Source organism: Chaetomium globosum, genomic scaffold, assembly GCF_000143365.1.
Source record: "Chaetomium globosum CBS 148.51 scaffold_11 genomic scaffold, whole genome shotgun sequence".
In the NCBI taxonomy this organism is placed as follows: Eukaryota; Fungi; Ascomycota; class Sordariomycetes; order Sordariales; family Chaetomiaceae; genus Chaetomium; species Chaetomium globosum.
Window position 1 is genome coordinate 32536 of NT_165986.1, and position 20995 is coordinate 53530.

Here is a 20995-nt window from a genome sequence, read left to right on the forward strand (position 1 = left end):
TCCAGCCGTCGCGCTAGATGGCTGCCCTTCCTCTTTGGGAAGGGAAAATTAAAACGTTGAATGAGGCCCGTGCTGCCCCAACGCTGACCCCGACCGACAGGGAAACCAACGAGGGAGGCACGCCCCGAATGCGACTGTTTAAGATGACTCAGTTCCCTCCTGACAACTCAAAAACTTTCTTTTCATGCAAGAAGTCGGAAGGAAATAAACAGCCTTTTCTTGGCAGGACGACCCGGAGACATCGAGGCGCCCGTCCGGTTGGGACGCGGGTTCCAAAGATCCCCCGGCGGGTAAGCAAGCATCCCATTCCTTTCGCTGTCTGTCGCAAGCCACGTTTTTTTGCACCCAGTTGCCCGAAAAAACCGTTAAATCCTTCAAACTCCGGCCGCGCCCGAAATCGCCGGGTCATTTTCGATTGCTCTCTGTGGGTGCCCCAAGCTGTCTGTCTTTTCGTTTTTCTTGGCCTGGAGACATAATGGAGTTTGACACCAGAATTCACCCCCGGCAGCGGCCTGGCCGAGACCAGCTGTGGAACTCCAGGCTCGGGATCCGCTGGGTTCGGGGAGTAGGAAAGCTTCATCAGACCTCAAGCTCAAGGGTGTTATTTTTTTGATAATGCCAACGAGAGAGCGTTCGGGTTGTCAAAACGCGGAATTTTGTTCGACATCGTATCCGAAACCCCTGCAAATATGTCGTTCCAACCATCTGGCTAGGATCTTGTCACACCATTACATTCCGGTCCGCCCCCCGCGATCCAGGCCCGGCGGAGACATCTTGTGTTAGATGAGCAGCTCCTGGTATTCCCGCTACTATTCTCGGACGTCGACGTGGAGTCACAGATTCGCAGTCACGCACACTTCTTACCCTGCCGACGACACTCCTCCAAGGATCCACTCGTGCTGCAGAGAGCCGGGCTCCATTCCGGTTCGATCCGATCGGGCGCTCTTCGTCGGTAAGCCACCATGTGCTAACAGATCTTCCCTCCGGTAAATCCCGTGACGAAGTCTTATCAATGTGCTCACGCCGACACAATCCAAATATCTGCGGGGCGAAAGAGACCAGTTGGGACGGGATGGACTGAGAAGGCCTGTACTGTAATATGACTTGCAACCGCATCCCCGACTACGGTTGTGACCTGCCTGACTATTGCATGCCCGGGTCTATCCTTTGGCAGCATCAAACAATGAGGCAACGAGGCTGCTCTTCGCCTGCCCAAGCTCCAAAACGGCATCTATCTCATCGTCGATGTTGGTCAACAGCCGCTCCTTGTCCCAGACCGGCTCCCATCCGATTTCTTGCTTGTTCACCGCGAACATATGTGAACTAGGGACCAAATTAGCTTAAACTCCATCCCCAAATCTCCAAAGATCACATACACTGATTGCCACAGAATTGACACAAACTGCACAGGTACACCCAGTACCTTCGCCGCTGTCTCATCATCTGGCCAAGTTTCCACTGTCGAGTTGGTCGCAAGACCACGAGCCTCAAGGGCCACAGCCAACTGATCGAACACCTCCCACCATTGAACATCGTGGGCTTTGGCAAAGTAGTACCCCTTTTCACCGCTTGGGATCGGCTCTTTCAGAAGAATCTTCTCCACCATCTTCTCATAGAAGACAGCAATGTCCGAGATGTGTACGGCTGACACCGTCTACGAACCATGTTAGGGCCGCCTAGCTCACGAGGAGGTACCTAATTAAGTTGTTGACTTACCCCGTCGTTGGCGAATTTTCGCACTGCCTTGGCAGAGATGCTGCCTTGAACATAGACCGGCAACAGCACGGAGAGCTGATTCCACTGGCCACTGCCTTTGCCATCTAGGTGAATAGTCAGTTTGAAGAGGCTCACACATACGCCATTGCTTTGTAAGTCGACTTACAAACCATGGGAGGTATGACGATGAAGCTGGTCACCCCTGTCGCCTTCGCATGCTCGATGACCGAGACATCCGTCTTTCGGAGCGGGTAAGAATCGGCGAGCTCCTTTTCAGTCTCAAACAATGGGCCGGCGTCGTTTGTTTCGCCATGTGGCCAGCCACTGGATGTGGTGAACGCGCTCTCTCCCGAGGTCTAATTATATTACTGTCAGGATATCAACACTTAAACATGTCACACACCTCACTTACGTGGATCATGTATGTCTCTTGTTTGCTGACTTCCTTCTGTTTGGCGAGTGCAGTCACCAGATGAAGGGCTATATCCGTGTTCAAGCTGCTCGCGGTGTGGATGACAATGCCGACTACGAGATTATCAATAAACGCCGTCATTTGTAATTTGTTAGATCCAAGTTGTATTTTAGAGTGACTCTTACCATTGTGGCGCAGGATACTTTCAACCACGGCGTTTTCGTTGGTCAAGTCTAACTGAAGCACGGTGATTTCCAGTTTCGACAAGGCGATTGCTTGTTCTTCTGACCTGACCGCAGCAATGATGTTCTCCTTCTTGACGAGTTTGTTAGAGGAAGCCAAAAGTTGCGCAACGACGGAGCCTCCTCTGGGGGCAAGTTAGTTTATGATGCGCTATCGAGGCCACAGAACATACATGTAACCAGCCGCGCCAGTGATTAAAATGTTTGTCTCCATGTTGTTGTGATTGTTTGAGCCCGAGTGTTATTTGAAGTTTGTTGTTCTTAGACGTTAGACATCAGTACCGATAAATGGGCAACGTCTCTATTTCAAGTATTTGCACACGTCCAAACTGCTGGCAATGGTTCATTACGACATGATGCTGCCTGGTGATGAAGATTAGATTGGGAACCTTTTGTCAGCGGACCTTGATTGAATGGAAGGAATGTCACGGGTCACGGCTGATTTCCAATCACCCTCATGCAGCAAGACCAGATTGGAAGTTCCTTCGCCAGCGAACCCCTGATCCGAAATATCCAGCCTATGATTTATAATGTGGATTGGTTGATTAGGACCGCTTATGGCGTTTTGTGATTCTCAAGATTAGATTAGAAGCTTTTTGTCATCCACCCTACTTCCAAATGTTGGTCGGTTGGCCGATTAGGCGGACTTTGGTTCTCGTAGGATGCATTCATGCCGACTTATCCTGATGCCAGTAGGGTTACCGACCTCTACCTTGACTACCTATTCATGAACCTCGATTTCGGACAGAGAGCATATATAGAAGACAAGCCATGTTATTCATGAAGTATAGAACACCAACACTTTAAACTTCTTGAACGCCCTCTCTCTATTTGTGTTCCCTTGGACTCATAGCTATGCCCAACCCATCCCCAATTGTCCTCATCCTGGGAGCCGGCTCAAACGTTGGCCACCATGTAGCCCAAGCCTTTCGAAATACAGGCTACAGAGTTGCTCTCGCGGCCCGAAGCGTCAACGAATCAGACAATACGGATGAGCAAGTCTACCTACCGAGTGACTTTTCCGATCCAGACTCCATCGTCAAAGTGTTCTCGAAACTAAAGAGCTCACTAGGTGTCCCAAGTGTGGTCATCTATAATGGTGAGTGAATAATCTTTCATGATTCATGATAAACATACCACCTCACAGATGGATATCTCATGTTACTAACACTTGGCTCCCCCCCAAAGCGTCAGCTGGAAAAGCGAATCCCGTAGACAACCCACTCTCTGTGCCCCTAGCAGACTTTGCCCAAGCCCTGAACATCAACACAACCAGCGCCTTTGTCGCAGCCCAACAGGCCGTCCTCGCATTTGAGCAGCTCCCCGCCTCGGCATCAAAAACCTTCATCTTCACCGGAAACGCGCTGAACACCACTATCCTGGCGCCGCTCATGCTCGGGGGGGTCGGCAAGTCTGCAACTGCGCATATCATCCAGTCTGCTGCTGCTGCGTATGCGGATAAAGGCTACAAGTACGTCCGATGTTCCTACTAAGCTGCCATCTTGGACATCTAACATTGACCCATTTATAGGTTCTACTATGCCGGTGAGCGCAAGGCGGATGGGAAGCCTGCGTATATGGACATTGATGGAGCTGCTCATGCCGAGCAGTATGTGGCGCTTGCAGAGGACAAGTCACAAGGACCATGGCACTATACTTTTGTTAAGGGTGTGGGGTACAAGAAATTCCCAACTGCTTGACGCTTGCAAGATGAAGGCTTAATAGACTGTGGATGCCAGTTTGCCAGGCACCTGCAGGCGTTTCAGCTTCAGTCGTATGAAGAGCGGCTGTGTGCAGTGAAGCAAACGGAACCGCAGAAAGGACCTTAACTGCAAATAAGCCCTCCATCCCGTTTCGTCCGACTACCTATGTTATGCTGAAGATGCACACTGTTCCTCAAGTCAGATCAGCGTATCAGTCATCTCGCGAGTGCAGGTACCTACCTAAGTACTACCTACCTAGGTAGGTACCTAGGTAGGTACAATACCTGTGTATCCCTATCACGCCAACGCCGCCACCATGACCAAGCTAACGGACTTAGCAACCGGCCTAAGCCTCCTTGGCTCAAGCTAAAACCCCTGCTAACCGAACACGCGTGCATATATATGCGCAGTGATGCGGCTGATGCCCGACGAACCCAACAACTTCGTCAATTTCCTTCCTCCACCACCCGTTCCTTTGGGACCTGAATTGTAACATCTGTGGCCACACAGTCGACATTTGTGATTTCGAAATCCGGAGTACATGTACTGACTGACATTAAATCGTCAACACCGTCAAGTAGCTTCGATATCCCAAATTATCAACCAAGGCTAACCCAGCCAGCCGTCTGGTGTGATCAGTTCAGTTGTCAAGTCACTTAGCATCAAGCAGCGCGGCGAGGCCTCTTATTCACACCTAACTATCAGATCCCCTGGTCCTTTCCACGCTCTCGCTCCCCCCTGCGCCATGTCGCTATGTGAACGGTGTGAAGCCATCGATCTCGCCCAGATCCTTGCCAAATCGATCCCGCCAGACTCAAAGAGCATTGCCAAGGGCTGGGTTCACTCCCAGACATTCGCTCAGCTCCGTGTAAGCGCCGGGACTTGCGAGCTCTGCTCCATTCTGCTTGGCGACGCCAACACCAAACCCCTCGTCCGCGACGATGACTGCGTCTATCTTCTCGTCTTCACGCGCAACTCTTGGCCACGCATCGGGTCAGGAAGTCATCCGATTCCCATCGGGGGAATTGTAGTTCAAATCGGCAACAAGGGCGTCAATGTGCTCCACAGCGTCAGGCGAGTTGACATCTGGATAGATGACTCGGCGGGTGAGAACTCTACCACCCAAGCAGTCACAGTCTCATGTGGCAGATCCGCTCACACCCCCTCCCAGGCTGTCCCATCGTTCTAGAGAAGCTCATCTCGGGCCGGCCCGTTCGCCCAGAATGGGACCCAAACATATTACGGCGCTGGCTTGACACATGCCTACATGACCACGCAACCTGCCGGCTCCCAGCCCCTGCCATCGACCTGACCAAGGCCGAAGAAGCACCAGAACTACCAACACGCGTTATAGACGTGGGCTCCGCCGACCCTGTCCGCCATCCCACCCTCATCGAGACCCAAGGCCGCAAGGACCGCTACATTGCTCTGAGCCACTGCTGGGGACCAACCCCCGCCTCCATCACAAAAACAGAGCGCGGCGCGAGCATGCAGACCCGACTACAAGGAATCCCAATCCAGGAACTGAGCACAAACTTCCGGCACGCCGTCGAGGTCACGCGCGCCCTGGGCTACCAGTACCTCTGGATCGACTCGCTGTGCATCGTGCAAGACGACCCACACGACTGGGCCATTGAATCAGCCAAGATGGCCGAGGTGTACAGCCGCGCGGCGCTGACCATCGCAGCAGCCAACAGCGCATCCGCAGACGAGGGCTTCATCAAACCAAGGCCCAGCCGCCGCAACGTGACGCTGCCGTTCCGAGGCGCCCCGGGCGTGATCTCCGGCTACTTCACCGTTTCGGAGCCCTCGCCGGAGGACGCAAACGAGCTCCGCGACCACTTTCGAGTCGACGTGGACGGCAGCCCGCTGGCTACGCGAGGCTGGACGCTGCAAGAGCGCCTGCTCGCGCGACGCACCGTCTTCTTCGGCCGCGACCAGCTGCACTGGGAATGCCGCGCGGCCCGCTGGAGCGAGAGCACCCGCCTGCAGCCCATCCAGTACCTCGAATCCAGCGCGCCAGGCCTAGTCGCGCTCCGCCATGGCCTCCCCATGCTCGGCTCCCACCCCGCCACCCAATCCGAACCGGACCGGCAAACAAGACTACTCAACGACTGGTACCGAATCCTCAGCGAATTCACCCGGCGCGCCCTCACCAACAAACAAGACAAGCTCCCCGCCCTATCCGGCATCGCCAAAGTAATCAACCAAACCCTCAACCCCACCCCCACCCCCACCACAACCCACAAATACCACGCCGGGCTCTGGACGCACGACCTCCCCCGCGCCCTCCTCTGGACGACCTTCGCGCCCGACGCCGGCGACGGCTCCACCCTCCCGGGGCCATCCTGGTCCTGGATCTCCCGGTCCGCCGCGATCCACCCGGCCAGCGAGGAGCCCACGGCCCTAACCTCCCTCCTCAACCCTGCAACATGGGACGTGGTCCTCGACGGGACCGACCCGTTCGGCCGCGTGCAGCGCGGCATGCTCACCCTGACGGGGTACCTGAAGCGGGTGCCGCGTATGGAGCCGATCCGGCGCGAGGCGCGGACCGTCGGGCCGTATGACTATCCGCTGTCGGACGCGCTGCTGTATGATGGGCAGGGGCTGCAGATTGCGGCGGCGGTGCTGGATGAGCCGGGGGATGGGAGCGTGTTTGCTGCTGCGGGCGCGGGCGCGCAGGCTGGGGTGTACGCGGTGCCGGTCAGGCATGTGATGGCGAAGGGGGCGGGGACGGGGGTGCGGGGGATTGAGGCGCTGTTGGTGCAGGAGAGGGGGGATGGGACGTTTAGGCGGGTTGGGGTTGCGAGTTTCGCTGGGAGTAGTGCCAATGATGCGCGGTGTAGGGATGCACCGTTTGCGCAGCCGTTTCAGGTCTTCTTTTATGATGCGCCTGTGGTGCAGATTAGGATCATTTGAGATGGTATTGTGGTCTAGCTAAGTCATGTGATATGGGGAAGGACATTCTTGAAACCGAACCATTCCTTTCGCGATATCCGTCCTAGTCGTGTTATACATATGTGTACCCAAGAGACGCCTAGAAACCACAAAATAGGGGGAAGTCAAGGTACGCCAGCTGGCCGACTCGACGCAAGCCTGCTGACATCGGCATGATGGTGTAATCAAGACACTGCCGCCCTTCCTGGTGTTACTTTTCGTTCCTGATGACAGAGATCGGTCACCTAGCTCTGACTCTTCGTTGTTCAGGGGGTGCCCATGGAGGCCACCAGATGGTGGCTTAATCCTCAGTAAAAACCAAACCGCAACAATGCCCCTTCGGAATCAGCACAAAATGATCCGTCATCTCCATATCCGCATGCGTCCTCTCCCCCTGCAGGGCGACCCCAAACCGATCCATCAGCCGAGCCAGCAGGATCTTCAGCTCCATGGTGGCCATGTACTGGCCGGCACACGTGCGCGGGCCCTTGCCCCAGACCAGCATCATGTCCTGCAGCTCGGGGGTCCCCGGGTTGATGGTGCCGTCGGCGTTGATCCAGCGGCCTGGGTTGAACTGGTCCGGATCGGGGAAGTAGGCTGGGTCGCGCTGTGTTGTGTAGGCTTGTACGGATACGAGGGTCTAGACGGGATGAAAGGATGCCAGGGTCAGTATGAGTATAGTGAAGGTTGAGTCAGGTGCTGGGTAATGGGAGGGAGTGATGTGGGTTTCACCTTCACAGGCAGATTCAAGCCGGCAATATTGGTGCTTGGGTCTGTGGTCTCCCTTAACGGGCCGCTCGGGTTGGGCCGGGTGAAGTCTCAACGTCTCCATGATAACGCCATTCAAGATGGGGAGCGTTTGCAGAGTGATATAAGCAAAGTCAGTTTTCCTGGCGCTCGAGTCCCGTATCTCGGCCTGTAGTTTGCTTTGCCAGTCTGGGTGGCAAGCCAGGCGGTAGAGGGCATACGCTCCCGTATTTCCAGTGGTGTCGACGGCGGCAAAGGTTAGGTTCGAGACCTCGATGCTGATATCGGCATCCGGGAGCGGCTCAGCACCAGTCTCGGGGTTGCCGGCGATGAGCTTGGTGAGCAGCGTGCGCCGATTAGAGGTGCGCCCGTTCAGCTTGAGAAACTCGTCGAACGCATCATTGCCGTACTTGTATACATAGTCCCCTGCGGCCATAAACTCTTGCAGCGCGGGAATGGGCGGTATCGTCAGGAGTTGATACAGCAGCGGGGCAATGCCCTGGATAAACCACACCGGATATGTGTTGTCCAGATGCTTAACGTAGACAGGGGCATTTTTCTGGCCGTCAAACGCACCGAACGACTTGCCCATCAGAACCTCGCCTAGATTGAGGCCAATAATTATCAGGTGGACTGGTATCGCGACCAGATGCCAATGCACATTACATGTGCCCTTGACAATTGAGGGTTGACATACCAGCAACATCCAGTGCCATCATCCGACAGAAATGCAGCGCATCACAGGCCTGTCCGGACGTCTTTTCGATGGCGCTCACGGTGCGGTCAATGACGGCCTGGACCAGGGGCTCTATCTGCTGCAGCGAGCCCGCGCTGAAGATGTGAGACATGCGCCTTTGGCGCTCGCGGTGCTCGGCGGCGTCCTTCATGTGGAACAGGCCGCGTTTGCCAAAGTAGTCGTAAATCGGGCCCTTGACGCACGTGGATTTGGTGCCGTAGATGGGTTGGATAGCCTCCCGACAGGAAAATGATAGCTCGTTCGGGGCCAGGCGCACGACGGGGCCGTATTTCTTATGCAGCGCGTCGACGGTGCGAGCGCGGTGGCCCGACATGTCGACGAGAAGGATCCATTTGCTGGTGAGGCGGGCGAAAAACGGACCTGGAACAGACGAAGGGATCGGTGACGTGAGGACGTTTGAGAGAATCTACGCCGGGCGGCGCCGCATGAGCTGAATGTTCTTGTCGTTATCACCTAGGGGCGGGATGAAAATTTAGGGCCGAGAGCAGTAGAGCACTTACAGCCCAGATAATGTTCCCCGCGACCACAGCAGCCACGGTAGCAGCCAAAGCCGGCGCTGTCAGGTACGATTCCAACGTCATTCTTGCGTTTCAGGATTTCGTCCTCATTCGGTACAATGCTGGGTTGAAGAACGGTCAATCCAGACGTTTGAGGGGAAGAAGTGTATGGGGGCGGCCACAGCCTACATACAGGCTTGGAATCTTGTCTGACCCAGTGGATACGACTTGAGGTTACATACATGCAGGTCGTGTGTGTGGAAGACGAGTTCGTGCGGCGGGGTCAACTGCCGGGTGGCCGGCAGGATCTCCGATTTGATCAAAAATGTCGGAACCAAAAGACGGACGGTAAAAGGCATGAAACTTGGCCAAATCAAGCAGTGATAGAAGGGTTCTGACCATGTTATACTTCGTGATACCGGATCCTTTGTATAACGGGGTAGAACAACTTACAAGATACCAAGAGTGTCTAAATATCAGGGGGCGTAGGCGCGCAAAGTGTAGGGCAGGGGCGTCGCTGTGGGCTAAGGGGAGAGGGAAGGAAACGAGAAAGCAGGTATCCAGCAAAGGCGATATAAGACGGAGAAAGTGGAGAGTACAAAGCAACGGCGTCAGAAACATGAGGGGGGTTGATTTATACGGGGAAAGGGGCAGGGCCGTGGGAGGAACAAGCAACGCTGGTCTTGGTACCCTGATACAATCTGGTCCTGAAACTTGAGTCCTTGATTATACACTACATTTGACTAAGGATAACCGTTCGTATTGTCAGGCAAAGAAAATAAGTTTTTAAAAAAAAAAGCTTTCAACGGCTGTAGTAACAAATGCCTACATCAGCCGTCCGATGAGCTCGTGGCCAAAACATATATTCTCCCATCCCACAGTGCTGAACTAGTTGAACCTGGGCTGCCCGGAAATACCACCTGAATATCACTTTGATAATGAAGAGGCTCTCACTAACTCGTCACTGATGATTCTGTCGCGCCAAAACCTGTGGCCCGCACGTGCGGGCTCGCGCGGCGTGGCTCGTCTTCTTCGTCAATCGCTTTTACCGAAGCAGGCGTGAAGTTCCGCGAACGTTTTGCGAGTATGCCACCATTGACCTTGTTGATCCCCTTGCCGCTGCTGAGAAGACCGGCGGCACCTTGGCCACTAGAACAGTTCAGCTCCGTCTGCACGGAATCACTGGGGGTGGCCAAGGACGAGCCACTATTGTCGCATCCAAGGCTCGCGATAATGGATCCAAACTCGGCACACGACGGGCCCGAAGACACCGAGACGGTAGGGGCCTCATCAACGGCAATCGTTCGGTTTAGCATTGCATGCTGGCTGTCCTTGCATGGATTGTGTTGATGGGCCGGGAGGGGGAACGGTTGGTTCAAGAGCGACCGCGTGAGGGACGAGGCAAACTCCGAAGGCAAAATTGTAGGCTGATTTATTTCCAGTGGGGTGTCCTGGTCGTCATCGGTGCCTCCCGTAGGTGTGTTGGTTGGCACTTTTAAGCGCATAGGCTCGTCTTCTAGGCTAGCCCCTGAGATATGCATCGGTTCTGCTGTCTGCGCGGGGATATAGTCGGGCATGACCGTGTCTGAAGCAGTTTGCCTTTGGGTCCGCCCTCCTTGGGGCCACACATTTAATCCGTCCCATGGGTCATTTGATTGTCCGCCCGCCAACGAGTTGGTCCATTCGAGATACATCGAGTCAGCAAACGGGTCGGGAAACGGTGTGTTCATGGGTGTCCACGTTGTCGTCCAGGTATGACATTTGCAGCGCCGAGTCGTCGAGTAAACCCCCTGCATGACCGGGAAAGACAACGTTGGTCAGGGCCGGGCCTGAAAACCCCTGGTTCTTGAGGTGTCTGAGCGGAGCCGGCTTCCTGCGAGGGGAGTGTGCGTGCGAGCTCGGTCCGTCGTCCAAATGATATGCCGGTACAGGAACCGCCGGATTGAAGGCCGCACATTGCCACATGGACTGATTCGGCCAGGCGATGGCATTGTTTTCGAGTATCTCTGCAAGATGTCGTCAGCAGACATGCGGCTGCAAAATGGAACGGGTGCCTACCCAGCGGCGCATGTTGGAAGGAGAAGGCCACAACATTCTTGACTCTCTCGATCGGAGCAGATAGTGAATCTCGGGGAAAGCCCTCGCTAATGACGATCTTGATGCGGCCAATATCGTCGCCTGGCCTCCAATGGTTCTGGAACAGGAGCTCGCGGCGGAAGTGGGGGAACCTCAGTCGTTCCAGCTCGCCCGTCTTTGTAAATTCTGCGTCGACCTGTCAGTATTGTCGAACACTCTCCGTCGGGGCACAAATAGCGAACCGCATGTGCTAGTTATCAAGTGGGGACCGTTCACGTCACGGTCGAGGACGGTGGACCTGGATCGCGGGTCAGTGTACGCGTGGACACATACGCATGTAGTCAGACGCCAACCCACGCGACCAGGCGTCCATCGATCAAAATTCGTGCCTCAAACTTGACGAGATCTGTGTGCTTGCTATAAGTGCGTGTGAACTGGCTGAGATCGGGCCTGCGCCAGCAGTGGATCGAGATTTGGAATGGGGTTCCAGGTGCTAGGCTCGGGATGAAGCACGTCATGGCTGGAATGCCTATGGCGCCATGGATGTGGGCTAGTTCTAGGTCAGGCACGGCATGGCAGGCGACTTTGAACTCTTTGAAGGGTATCTTGGAGTCGCGGCCGGTGGGAAAGAGGATAACGTCCCAGTCGTCATAGCGCATCCTTCTGGCCGACGGCGTTTGATGTGGGCGGGCACGTTGGGGGTGACGTGGGTAAGAATTGCTCGATGAGAATGGAGGGGTTGCACCAAGAGAGAAGAGAACAATAGGCCAAGGAAAGAGGCAAAATGAGAGAGGGAGGCAAAAGTCAACAAGCGGCTTGGGCAAGCAAGAAAAACCAAAACATCACCCGATCCGTCGCGTGGTGGGCAACGATTCTCGAGGCAGCCAGCAAAGTCCGCCGCAGACCAGACCTCCACCTTTGACAGATTGGATTGCGTTAGCAAGGCCAGTTGAGAGCCCCGTTTTGCGGAGAACAAGTCCGTCACACGCTGTTCCTTCCCTCGATAACTTCGCAACTACCTAAACTGGGATTGCCGCCCCGCTCTTGATCTCGATTGCATGAATGGAAACGTGCAATGCGAGATGATTGGTCGTTGTTGGTTGGTTCCGGAGTGAATGGAAGGTACGGGTTGGAGGCCCGCCCAACATCAACCTCAGTTAGGTACCGGGGGAACTTGAACAGCCTTGGCCACGAGATCGAACTGGATGCACAAAAAAGGACTCGGTTGGCATTGTTAGCTGGTTACTACCCAAATATACATAGTCCCCCCCAGCCGCTATTTACGGGTCCTCATCGCCCTCCATTCTGGCCTAGAGAACACAGTTAGCAATCTTCCCTCGCAACCCCCGCACGGCTCGACTTACCCTCATAGCGCCAGCGCCGCCCAATTCCCTCTCCAAGCCACCTTCAAACTCCCTCGGGTAGCTCTTCCGATCGGCGTATGTCAACTTGACACCGTAGCACACGGCGAGGAAGGCAGCCACGAAGACACCGATTTGAAACAGGCCCTTGCCGGGGCTGACCCATGTGTACTCCCACGTCGAGAAGATGCCGAGGATATCGTGGTCTTCGTGCACCGGCTCGCCAAAGTTCCTCCGCTCTTGCTTATCCCACCAGTCGGCATGGGGATCACGGAATTGGCGCTTGATGCGGGGAGGGTTGATGAAGCCGCCGTTCTGCGCGAAATTGTCAGCCCCAGCCATCCGCAGCTCTGGGTCCGATTGAACACACCATGTCCGGATCCTCCGCCGCCGTAAGTTTTGGGTAGTCGCTGTCGGGGTACTTCTCGTCCATCTTCTTCCTGCCGACCATGGACTCGGGGAGGAAGGTTCGTTGCTGGATCAAGGGAAGCCGTCGCGCCGCGGGGAGGGCAGCCGCTCGGAAGGGCGACGCCCGCACAATGTGGCGGGACAGCATCTGCGAGCCGGGTCAGCCTGGGTATTCAGCCATTGCGATTCGAAACGTAGGGAAACGTGCCTTGGCGTTGGTGGTGCCTCAATGCCAATTAGTCGTGGGGAGGCTTGATGATGTCGAATGAATGCGCAACTCGCTAGCTTGGGAGATTCAAGGTTGTGGTTGGACACCAGCTGTGCTGATTGGTCAAACAACCCCCACTTTTGTCCTCACACATCAGGCATCCATAGCTCTCAGCCAGCTGCCAACCCCGGAAATCGCCTTCAGGCTTGCAGCAAGTGTGGAATTTTTTGTCGGCTCTCAAAGTTTTGCTGCCAACGAGCATTTTCAACGCAAATCACGCCGCAGCCAGCCTCACAGAGTCGTAGTCATGCCCAGATTCTGAGACAAGATAACTTGAGATTTTAGCATTCGCCTGACCCTCTTTTCATCCTACCAGATGCCAGATTCGTCGAGATCTCGGCCGTTTTCTCGTCGCGGTGTCCCTTGTCACTATGACAGAGATCGCGTCACCCAGCCCAACACACGCAAATCTGCCTGCAACTCCCGGCGATAATGGTCAACACCACGAGCAACCGCCATCCGCCACGGGCCCGGAAACCACGAAATCCGTCAAACATGACCCCGATAATCCATCCCAGGCCACTAACGGATCTGATAATTACAAACAAACTCTTGAATCGCCCGATGAGCAGCAGACCGAGACCAAAACTCCACAGAGTAACGGCGTCCACGCGCGTGAGGCACCGAGCACCGACGACGGACCCCCGGCCAAACGACGCCGAGTACGCGCCACAACCCCAAACAACACGGTGCGCAAACCGAAACCCGAGTCGCCGCCATGGAAAAAAATCGAAGCAGAGGGCCCGTCGACTTTCATGGGTGGCGACGGGCGACGAAAGTCCGGGCGCATTAATACCGTGCCCCTCGAGCTGCAGCCTGGCGACAAGCGTATAACGAGACGAGTATCACACAATCAGCAGCCCAGCCCGCCCAAGAACCGCAATGGGTCAAGCAACGGGCACGCGCTGTCAACGCCCAGTGCATCCACTAAGCGTGCCGTGTCCTCGAGCAAGCAGCCGCCGCCGAGGCAGGCAATTAACAAGGCCCCTTCACGAAAATCCGCAGCACAGGAACCGAGGCGGGTTGCCACACCTGCAAAGCAATCTCTTGGCACGCGCCGCTCGACGCGTCATCTTAAGGAAACCGACGACGATGGTGATGAGACACCCGGCGGGGTCCGCACAACTCCCCGCATCAAACTGCGGGTCAGGCCACCGCTAACAACGATACCCCTTGTCCACCGCGAACAGGCAAATCTCCGTCCAAAGCTCGGCCCCAGTTTCGAGGAGTTCTTTGAGCGCGCGGCGGAGATACCAGTAGAGCAAGGGGGTCTTTTCGTGCCAGCGGACGATGGCCCACGATACACGGAAGAGACGATATTGGAAGATGCCCGACTCATTCTGCGCGTGGAGAAAGAGGTGGAACCTGGTGGTACCCTCGCCGAGGGGAGGTGCTCAGTGTTTGAGCCTGAGCCTGAGGAGGAACCGAGGCACTGGGCGCATGCGGACCATCTCCTCAAGGCGATGTCCAACTTTCGAAAACTGATGCTCGACGAGCAGCGGCGGCACCGAGCCACGGCTAAAAGGCTTGCTATCGCCTGTGAGGCTGAGTGGAGAAGGCGGAACCCGCAGCCGAAAACGGCAGAGGAGATCGAGCTCGAGCAGATGGATCAGAGCAAGGCCAGGTGGCGACAAGTCAACAGGGTAATCGTGGGTACCTGGGAAAACGTTAGGGCGGAGGTGAACCGCACGCGGTTGGCGGAATGGGAAGCAGAGGAGCAACGGCGAGTCAAGGCGGCTCTCAACATGGCTGTCAGTGCCTCGGAGAAAAAGCTCAAGGCTAGACAGACTCGTTTCGATACCGAGGAACTTTCCGACGAAGACTTGACCGACGACATGGTCTCGGATGGGGATGACGAAGATGGGTTGGATGGCGACTCGGAGCCCTCCGACGATATGGCGGAAGTGGATGTTGACGACGAAGATAATATGTCGTCCTCGGATGACGATGAAGACAAACAATCCGAGTTGTCAGATGAGGGCCTTACACAAGAACAGCTGCTGGAGAAGTACGCTGATCTGCCAGCCTTGGATACCTCATCTGAACAGAAGACGGGTTCAGAGGGAGCGGCCCTTGGAGACGAAACTACAACTCCAGCTCCCGATTTTGATGACACCAGCGACGAGTCGATCGATATGGATGATGACTTGGGGTCGACCGAGGAGGAATCGGAGGAGGATGGCGATGAACATAGCAACGATGAAGCCGAGGAGTCTGAAGGTGAACCCGGCGGGCTCCTCGGCCTTTTGTTCGGAAAGTCAGAGCTGAAGAAGCTGCAGGATGAGGCTGCTGCTGAAGAACCCCCTACACAAGACGTCGAAATGGTTGATGTCGATGTTGCCCCGACCCCCGAAGTGGAAGTCGACGGCCACGACCATGATGAGGGGGCTGCGAAGGGGACTGACCAACTAGTGGCGACCGAAACGCCCGGTGCAGTAACGGTACCAGGGCAGGGCCCTTCGTCTTCGGCCCTGTCTGGCAAGGAACACAGCCAGGAGCCTTCCAAAGGGGTTGGCATGCTGGATGTTGCAGCACAGCCATCCTTGGTGGCTACCGTGAATGGCGCGTCGACGGGCCCGGCTACACCATTGTTAGGAAGCATACCCCTTGCGACCATAGTCGATGAAGAGGAGGATATGCCAATGACGGATGCTCTAGGAGGCTTGGAAAGGACTGAGAAGATCGAGGCGCTTCTGATCCCATCAATAACGCACCAAAGCCCGGAAACCGAGCCGATCACCATAGTACATAGTCCGTCCGGAAGTCAGTCGCCACGGGCATCCGACGACACCAAGCCGACCGATGCGGAGACGCCTACCTCAGTGTCTTTGCTTAATCCGCCCAAGACGGACAGCAGATCCACATCGCCACAGCCCGCAGCGCCGAAAACCGAGATACCATTCCTCTTGCGGGGAACGCTCCGCGAGTACCAGCACCTCGGCCTTGATTGGCTGGCCGCCCTTTATGCTAATAACACGAACGGCATCCTTGCTGATGAAATGGGTCTCGGCAAGACCATCCAGACCATCGCACTCTTGGCACATCTGGCCTGCCATCACGAAGTCTGGGGCCCTCACCTAGTCATCGTGCCCACAAGTGTCATGCTCAACTGGGAGATGGAGTTCAAGAAGTGGTGTCCCGGGTTCAAGATCCTCACTTATTATGGCAATCAAGAAGAACGCAGGAGGAAACGCCATGGGTGGAAGAACGATGATATCTGGAATGTGTGCATTACGTCTTACCAAATGGTTCTCCAGGATCAGCAAGTCTTCCGGCGAAGACAGTGGCATTACATGATTCTTGACGAAGCCCACAACATCAAGAATTTCAAGTCGCAACGCTGGCAAACACTCCTCGGCTTCAACACGCATTCCCGGCTGCTCCTCACCGGCACTCCGTTACAGAACAACCTCACCGAGTTGTGGTCGCTGCTCTACTTCCTAGCCCCCCCTGAGAACGGCGAAGGCGGATTCGTCGACCTCAAGGAATTCCATAATTGGTTCTCTAGGCCGGAATCACAGATCCTTGAGAGCGGGCGGGAGCAGTTAGACGACGAAGCGCGTGCCATCATTTCGAAGCTGCACAAGGTTCTCCGGCCATACCTGCTCCGCCGTCTCAAGGCGGATGTCGAGAAGCAGATGCCAGGAAAGTACGAACACGTCGAGTTTTGCCGGCTCTCCAAACGCCAGCGCGAGCTGTATGATGGTTTCCTGTCTCGTGCCGACACACGGGAAACCCTGAACTCAGGGAATTACATGTCCATCATCAACTGCCTCATGCAACTCCGGAAGGTGTGCAACCACCCAGACTTGTTCGTCGACCGACCTATCATGTCGTCGTTCCGCATGCAGCGGTCGGTTGCCTCGGACTTTGACGTCCGCGACCAGCTCGTGAGGAAGAAGTTATTAGCCGTGAAACCGATGGAAGCTGTCAGCCTCAGTTTTCTCAACATGATCCCCACGCAATACGAGGGCATGTCCAGCACAGACGCCGACCGAATTTCGCAGCTCAGCACCCACCGCATCCTGCTCGACCTAAGGGAGGCCCAGAAGACGCGGGCCAATAACGCCTACCATGCACTGGACCCGGCTTCGGTCAAGTCCAACCTGGTGTATCTAGAGAGCGCCGCGCGGTGGGGCCGCTTCGAGGAGCTGCAGCACTGTGTGTATCTGAACGCGCTCCGTCGCCAGCAACGACCCATCTACGGCAAGCGGCTCGTCGAGATGCTGACGCTGGATACCCACCGCCGGCCCTTCAAGCAACGGCCCAAGGTGCCGCAGAAGATCATGAGCTGGTTCGAAGAGGACTTGCACCTCTTGCACAACGCCATCCCGACGCTTCAGCAGCGGGCGGACTCGATGGAGACGACCATCAGCAAGTTTGCCTGTGTTACGCCGGCCGTCGTGGCGGGCGACATGGGCAGGCTATTGTTGGGGCCGAAGGGAGTGGAGTCGTTTGTAGAGACGGACCTGAAGCTGTCGGCGCCGGTCAAGTACGCGCCGTTCATGCCAAAGGAGCGACCCGCAGACCCGTGGCACGAAGCACGCATGCGGCTGTCGATTCAGTTCCCCGACAAACGTCTCCTCCAGTACGACTGCGGCAAACTGCAGACCCTCGACAAGCTCCTTCGCCGGCTGCAAGCTGGAGGCCACCGCGCCCTGATCTTTACGCAGATGACCAAGGTGCTGGACATCCTTGAGCAGTTCCTCAACATTCACGGTCACAAGTACCTCCGGCTGGATGGCGCGACCAAAGTAGAGCAACGGCAGATCCTCACGGACCGCTTCAACCACGACCCGCGCATTTTGTGTTTCATCCTTTCGACGCGGTCTGGTGGTTTGGGGATTAATCTTACGGGGGCCGACACAGTCATCTTCTACGACCAGGACTGGAACCCGGCCATGGACAAGCAGTGCCAGGACCGGTGCCACCGCATCGGGCAGACGCGCGACGTGCACATCTACCGGCTGGTCAGCGAGCACACCATTGAGGCCAACATCCTGCGCAAGGCCGGACAGAAGCAGATGCTCGACGACGTGGTCATCCAAGAAGGCGAGTTCACGACCGACTACTTCAACAAGCTCTCGGTGCGCGACGTCATCGGCACCGATGGCGAGGTGCTCGCCAACGAGGACGACGTCGCGGCAAACGCGGCCATGGACCGCATCCTCGGCGGCGTCGAGAGCAGCAACCCGCGCAGTGCGGGCCGCGTGCTGGAGCAGGCCGAGGATAAAGAGGACGTTGCGGCCGCGCGCGTGGCGGAGAAGGAGATCCAGCAGGACGATGCCGACTTCCTCGAGCAGCAGCCCGCGTCGGGCGTGTCGAGCGTCGGGCAGGCCACGCCCAGGGAGAGCACCACCGAGCTCATGTCGGCCGTGGGCAGGTCGGGGCTGGGACTGTTTGCTGAGTCGGCGGAGGACGGGGTGGTGGAGGCCGAGCAGGGGGTTGAGGTGGAGCATAATGCGTTCGGGGAGAGGATGCGCACCATCGATGATTACATGCTGCAGTTCATGGCCAAGGCGCTCGAGAACACTCCGCTGGAGCTGCCCAAGGACAAAAAGAGGGGCAGAAAGAAGGGGAGGGATACCAGGAAGCGCTAACGCCAAATGTTGTCCTCCTGGTAAAGGCATGGGTGGCATGGCATGGCGCGGGGTGTTGGTTGAGCATGTATTATACATTAGCATTCTTTGGACGTCCGCACATGTTTGGGATGTATGTTTGGGGTTGGTTTGGGCATAGACATGGCTGTGTGGCCCGAGAACTGGGGGAATGACACCCATGACGAGATATGATGTAGCGGCTACTGAGCAAGTAATCAGAAATTCACCTCATTACCCGCGAGTATTATGATTGCATTCGAGGCATCCCCCTCCATAAGTCGATCATACCATTACCGTACTGTATTAACCGTTTTGCATCCATTAATCCTCAACACTGTACCGTCCCCCATTCCCCATCCACCATCATCCACCTCCCCTCTCGACCTCTCACCGGTTCTTCTCCCAAAACCCATTCCACGCCTCCTTCTTCGCCGCCACCTGCTCCGTGACCCCCTGCGTGAGCGCCCCTTCCGGCGCAATCCCCGCCAGCGCCGCCTCCACGCCATGCCACCAATGCGCATGCATCTCCCGCCACCCCCTGCTCACCGCGCCATCCACCTTCCGCACCACATCCCGCCCAAACCGCTCCGCCGTCGGCGCCCCCCGCGGCACCCCGCGACAGTTCCCCTGGCTCCACACCTCCCCCGGCGTCACCACCACGCTATCCACGTGCGCCGTGGCCGGGTCCGTCCCCAGCTCCCGCGCGATGCCCGCCCCAAAGGCGCGGTTGAACGCCTTGGTCGCGCCGTACATCACCAGCCAGGGCAGGCCGATGTGCGCGGCCCGAGGAGAGGCTGACGATCAGGGAGCGCTCATGGCTGCCCTGGGGCGGGGCGGAGAGGGTGGGCAGGAGGAGGGCGGTGAGCCGCGCCATGAAGCGCGCGTTCTGGTTGATGACGGCGTCGACGTCGGCGGGGGTGTAGGTGGCGTGGGTGCGGAAGGGCGGGATGGCGATGGGGTTGCCGCCGACGTTGTTGATAAGGATGGTGATGGTGAGGGGGGAGAGGGAGGCGAGGGCGGTCTGCATCTCTTCTGGGGTGGCGGTGCGCGCGTCCATGGGGAGGGTGCGCACGAGGGTGGCCGGGGCGGAGGGGCGGAGGGCGCGGAGCGTGGTGGCGGCGGTTTCGAGCTCGTCGGGGAGGTGGCCGAGCAGGATCACGCCGAAGCCTTGCTCGACGAGGGCTTTGGCGATGCCGAAGCCGATGCCGGCGCTGGCGCCGGTGATGAGGGCGTAGGCGTCGGTGTTGGCGCGTTTGTATTTTTTGAGGGGTTGGGAGGGCGTGATGAAGTGGAAGGAGAGGAATTGGGCGGTGGAGTAGAGGAAGACAAGCACTACACCGGCGCCAATGCCCGCGAGGGCGCCGAGGATGGCCGTCTCCGCGTTGGGCATGGCTATTTTGGGCATGGTGTCGAGGAGTGAGCCTGAGTGAGCTCAATGGGAGGGAGGGACTTGGGCGAGAGTGAAGTGAGAGTGAGGTGGTCGGTGAAGTTTGTTTGTTTGTGAAGTGAAGTCAAGTTAATTCGACAAGTCACCAACAGAAAGACAGGGGTTCGGTTTACACGCCAATCACTTGCATGCAAGAGACTGCGTGGCTGGCTGGGCGATTCAGCTGCGCCGCTTTCGGTTTCGGTCATATCCCCTGAGTTTTCGCGTTACTGTCTGCCGACATCTCATGAGTGCCAATAGTACTTCATAAAGCAGCCACAATCACATTAATTACTCCCTTTATCTGTCATGTATCTAGGTCCACACAAACCCTCTAATCCGTCTTCGGCGGGCAGACAGTGCCCGTCACCATCACATCCACAGCGGCATGCACAATCAGCGCAGCCTTCGCACCTCCACTGCATGTTGGGTAGGCGAGAGGAGCCGTCGCGTAAGTAGGCACATCCGCCAAGCCGGCCTTGCCAAAGGTATACTGGCCCGGCGCGCACTTGTCGATCGGCAGGCAGGCGAGGTCGACGTGGATCTCGGCGAGCGCGTACGGCGGGTTCAGCAGGTAGGTGACGGTGACGCGGCCGACGGGGTCCGCGGTGGCCACCCAGACGCCCACATCGGTCGCCTTGGAGATGTCGTTGTTGCCCGCGCCAACGTACAGCGGGCCGCTGATGCCGCCCTGCAGCTCGGCGAGCGTCGGCGTGGCGTACCAGCCCCACCGCTTGCAGCCCTGACCCGACTGGGTGTTGAGAGTGACGGACTTCTGCGCCGACTGGTAGCCGAAGGCGGTGCCGAGGCCGCAGGCGGTGGTGACCGGGGCTCCTCCGGCGGGC

General features: G+C 56.9%; 7 protein-coding genes across 7 annotated transcripts in view; 3 read left to right on the forward strand and 4 right to left on the reverse strand.

Annotated features, from left to right (window-relative positions):
* Positions 1-1160: 1160 nt before the first annotated feature.
* Positions 1161-2584, reverse strand: CHGG_11056 (uncharacterized protein; the record flags this gene model as incomplete). The annotated part of the gene is made up of 7 exons (XM_001230231.1): positions 1161-1323; positions 1377-1654; positions 1717-1820; positions 1883-2072; positions 2129-2241; positions 2314-2417; positions 2544-2584. 7 exons carry the CDS (start codon positions 2582-2584, stop codon positions 1161-1163), a joined length of 993 nt encoding a protein of 330 aa, XP_001230232.1.
* Positions 2585-3225: 641 nt separating this feature from the next.
* On the forward strand, positions 3226-4070 carry CHGG_11057 (uncharacterized protein; the record flags this gene model as incomplete). The annotated part of the gene is made up of 3 exons (XM_001230232.1): positions 3226-3469; positions 3559-3841; positions 3902-4070. 3 exons carry the CDS (start codon positions 3226-3228, stop codon positions 4068-4070), a joined length of 696 nt encoding a protein of 231 aa, XP_001230233.1.
* Positions 4071-4818: 748 nt separating this feature from the next.
* Positions 4819-6992, forward strand: CHGG_11058 (uncharacterized protein; the record flags this gene model as incomplete). Its single annotated transcript, XM_001230233.1, has 2 exons — positions 4819-5179; positions 5368-6992. The coding sequence occupies 2 exons, from the start codon at positions 4819-4821 to the stop codon at positions 6990-6992; spliced, it is 1986 nt and encodes a 661-aa protein (XP_001230234.1).
* Positions 6993-7311: 319 nt separating this feature from the next.
* CHGG_11059 (uncharacterized protein) lies at positions 7312-9095 on the reverse strand (the record flags this gene model as incomplete). Its single annotated transcript, XM_001230234.1, has 4 exons — positions 7312-7617; positions 7801-8360; positions 8455-8920; positions 9015-9095. The coding sequence occupies 4 exons, from the start codon at positions 9093-9095 to the stop codon at positions 7312-7314; spliced, it is 1413 nt and encodes a 470-aa protein (XP_001230235.1).
* A 1614-nt stretch (positions 9096-10709) lies between these two features.
* CHGG_11060 (uncharacterized protein) lies at positions 10710-13004 on the reverse strand (the record flags this gene model as incomplete). The annotated part of the gene is made up of 4 exons (XM_001230235.1): positions 10710-11017; positions 11070-11283; positions 12452-12763; positions 12819-13004. 4 exons carry the CDS (start codon positions 13002-13004, stop codon positions 10710-10712), a joined length of 1020 nt encoding a protein of 339 aa, XP_001230236.1.
* A 491-nt stretch (positions 13005-13495) lies between these two features.
* CHGG_11061 (uncharacterized protein) lies at positions 13496-20144 on the forward strand (the record flags this gene model as incomplete). Its single annotated transcript, XM_001230236.1, has 2 exons — positions 13496-18630; positions 19187-20144. The coding sequence occupies 2 exons, from the start codon at positions 13496-13498 to the stop codon at positions 20142-20144; spliced, it is 6093 nt and encodes a 2030-aa protein (XP_001230237.1).
* Positions 20145-20484: 340 nt separating this feature from the next.
* The window catches only part of CHGG_11062 (uncharacterized protein), a gene marked incomplete at both ends in the record, with an annotated part of 5073 nt that continues 4562 nt past the window's right edge, over positions 20485-20995 (reverse strand). Inside the window, one exon of the mRNA XM_001230237.1 lies at positions 20485-20934. Within this exon, the coding sequence (XP_001230238.1) occupies positions 20485-20934 (450 nt within the window). The remainder of the gene's footprint in view (positions 20935-20995) is intronic.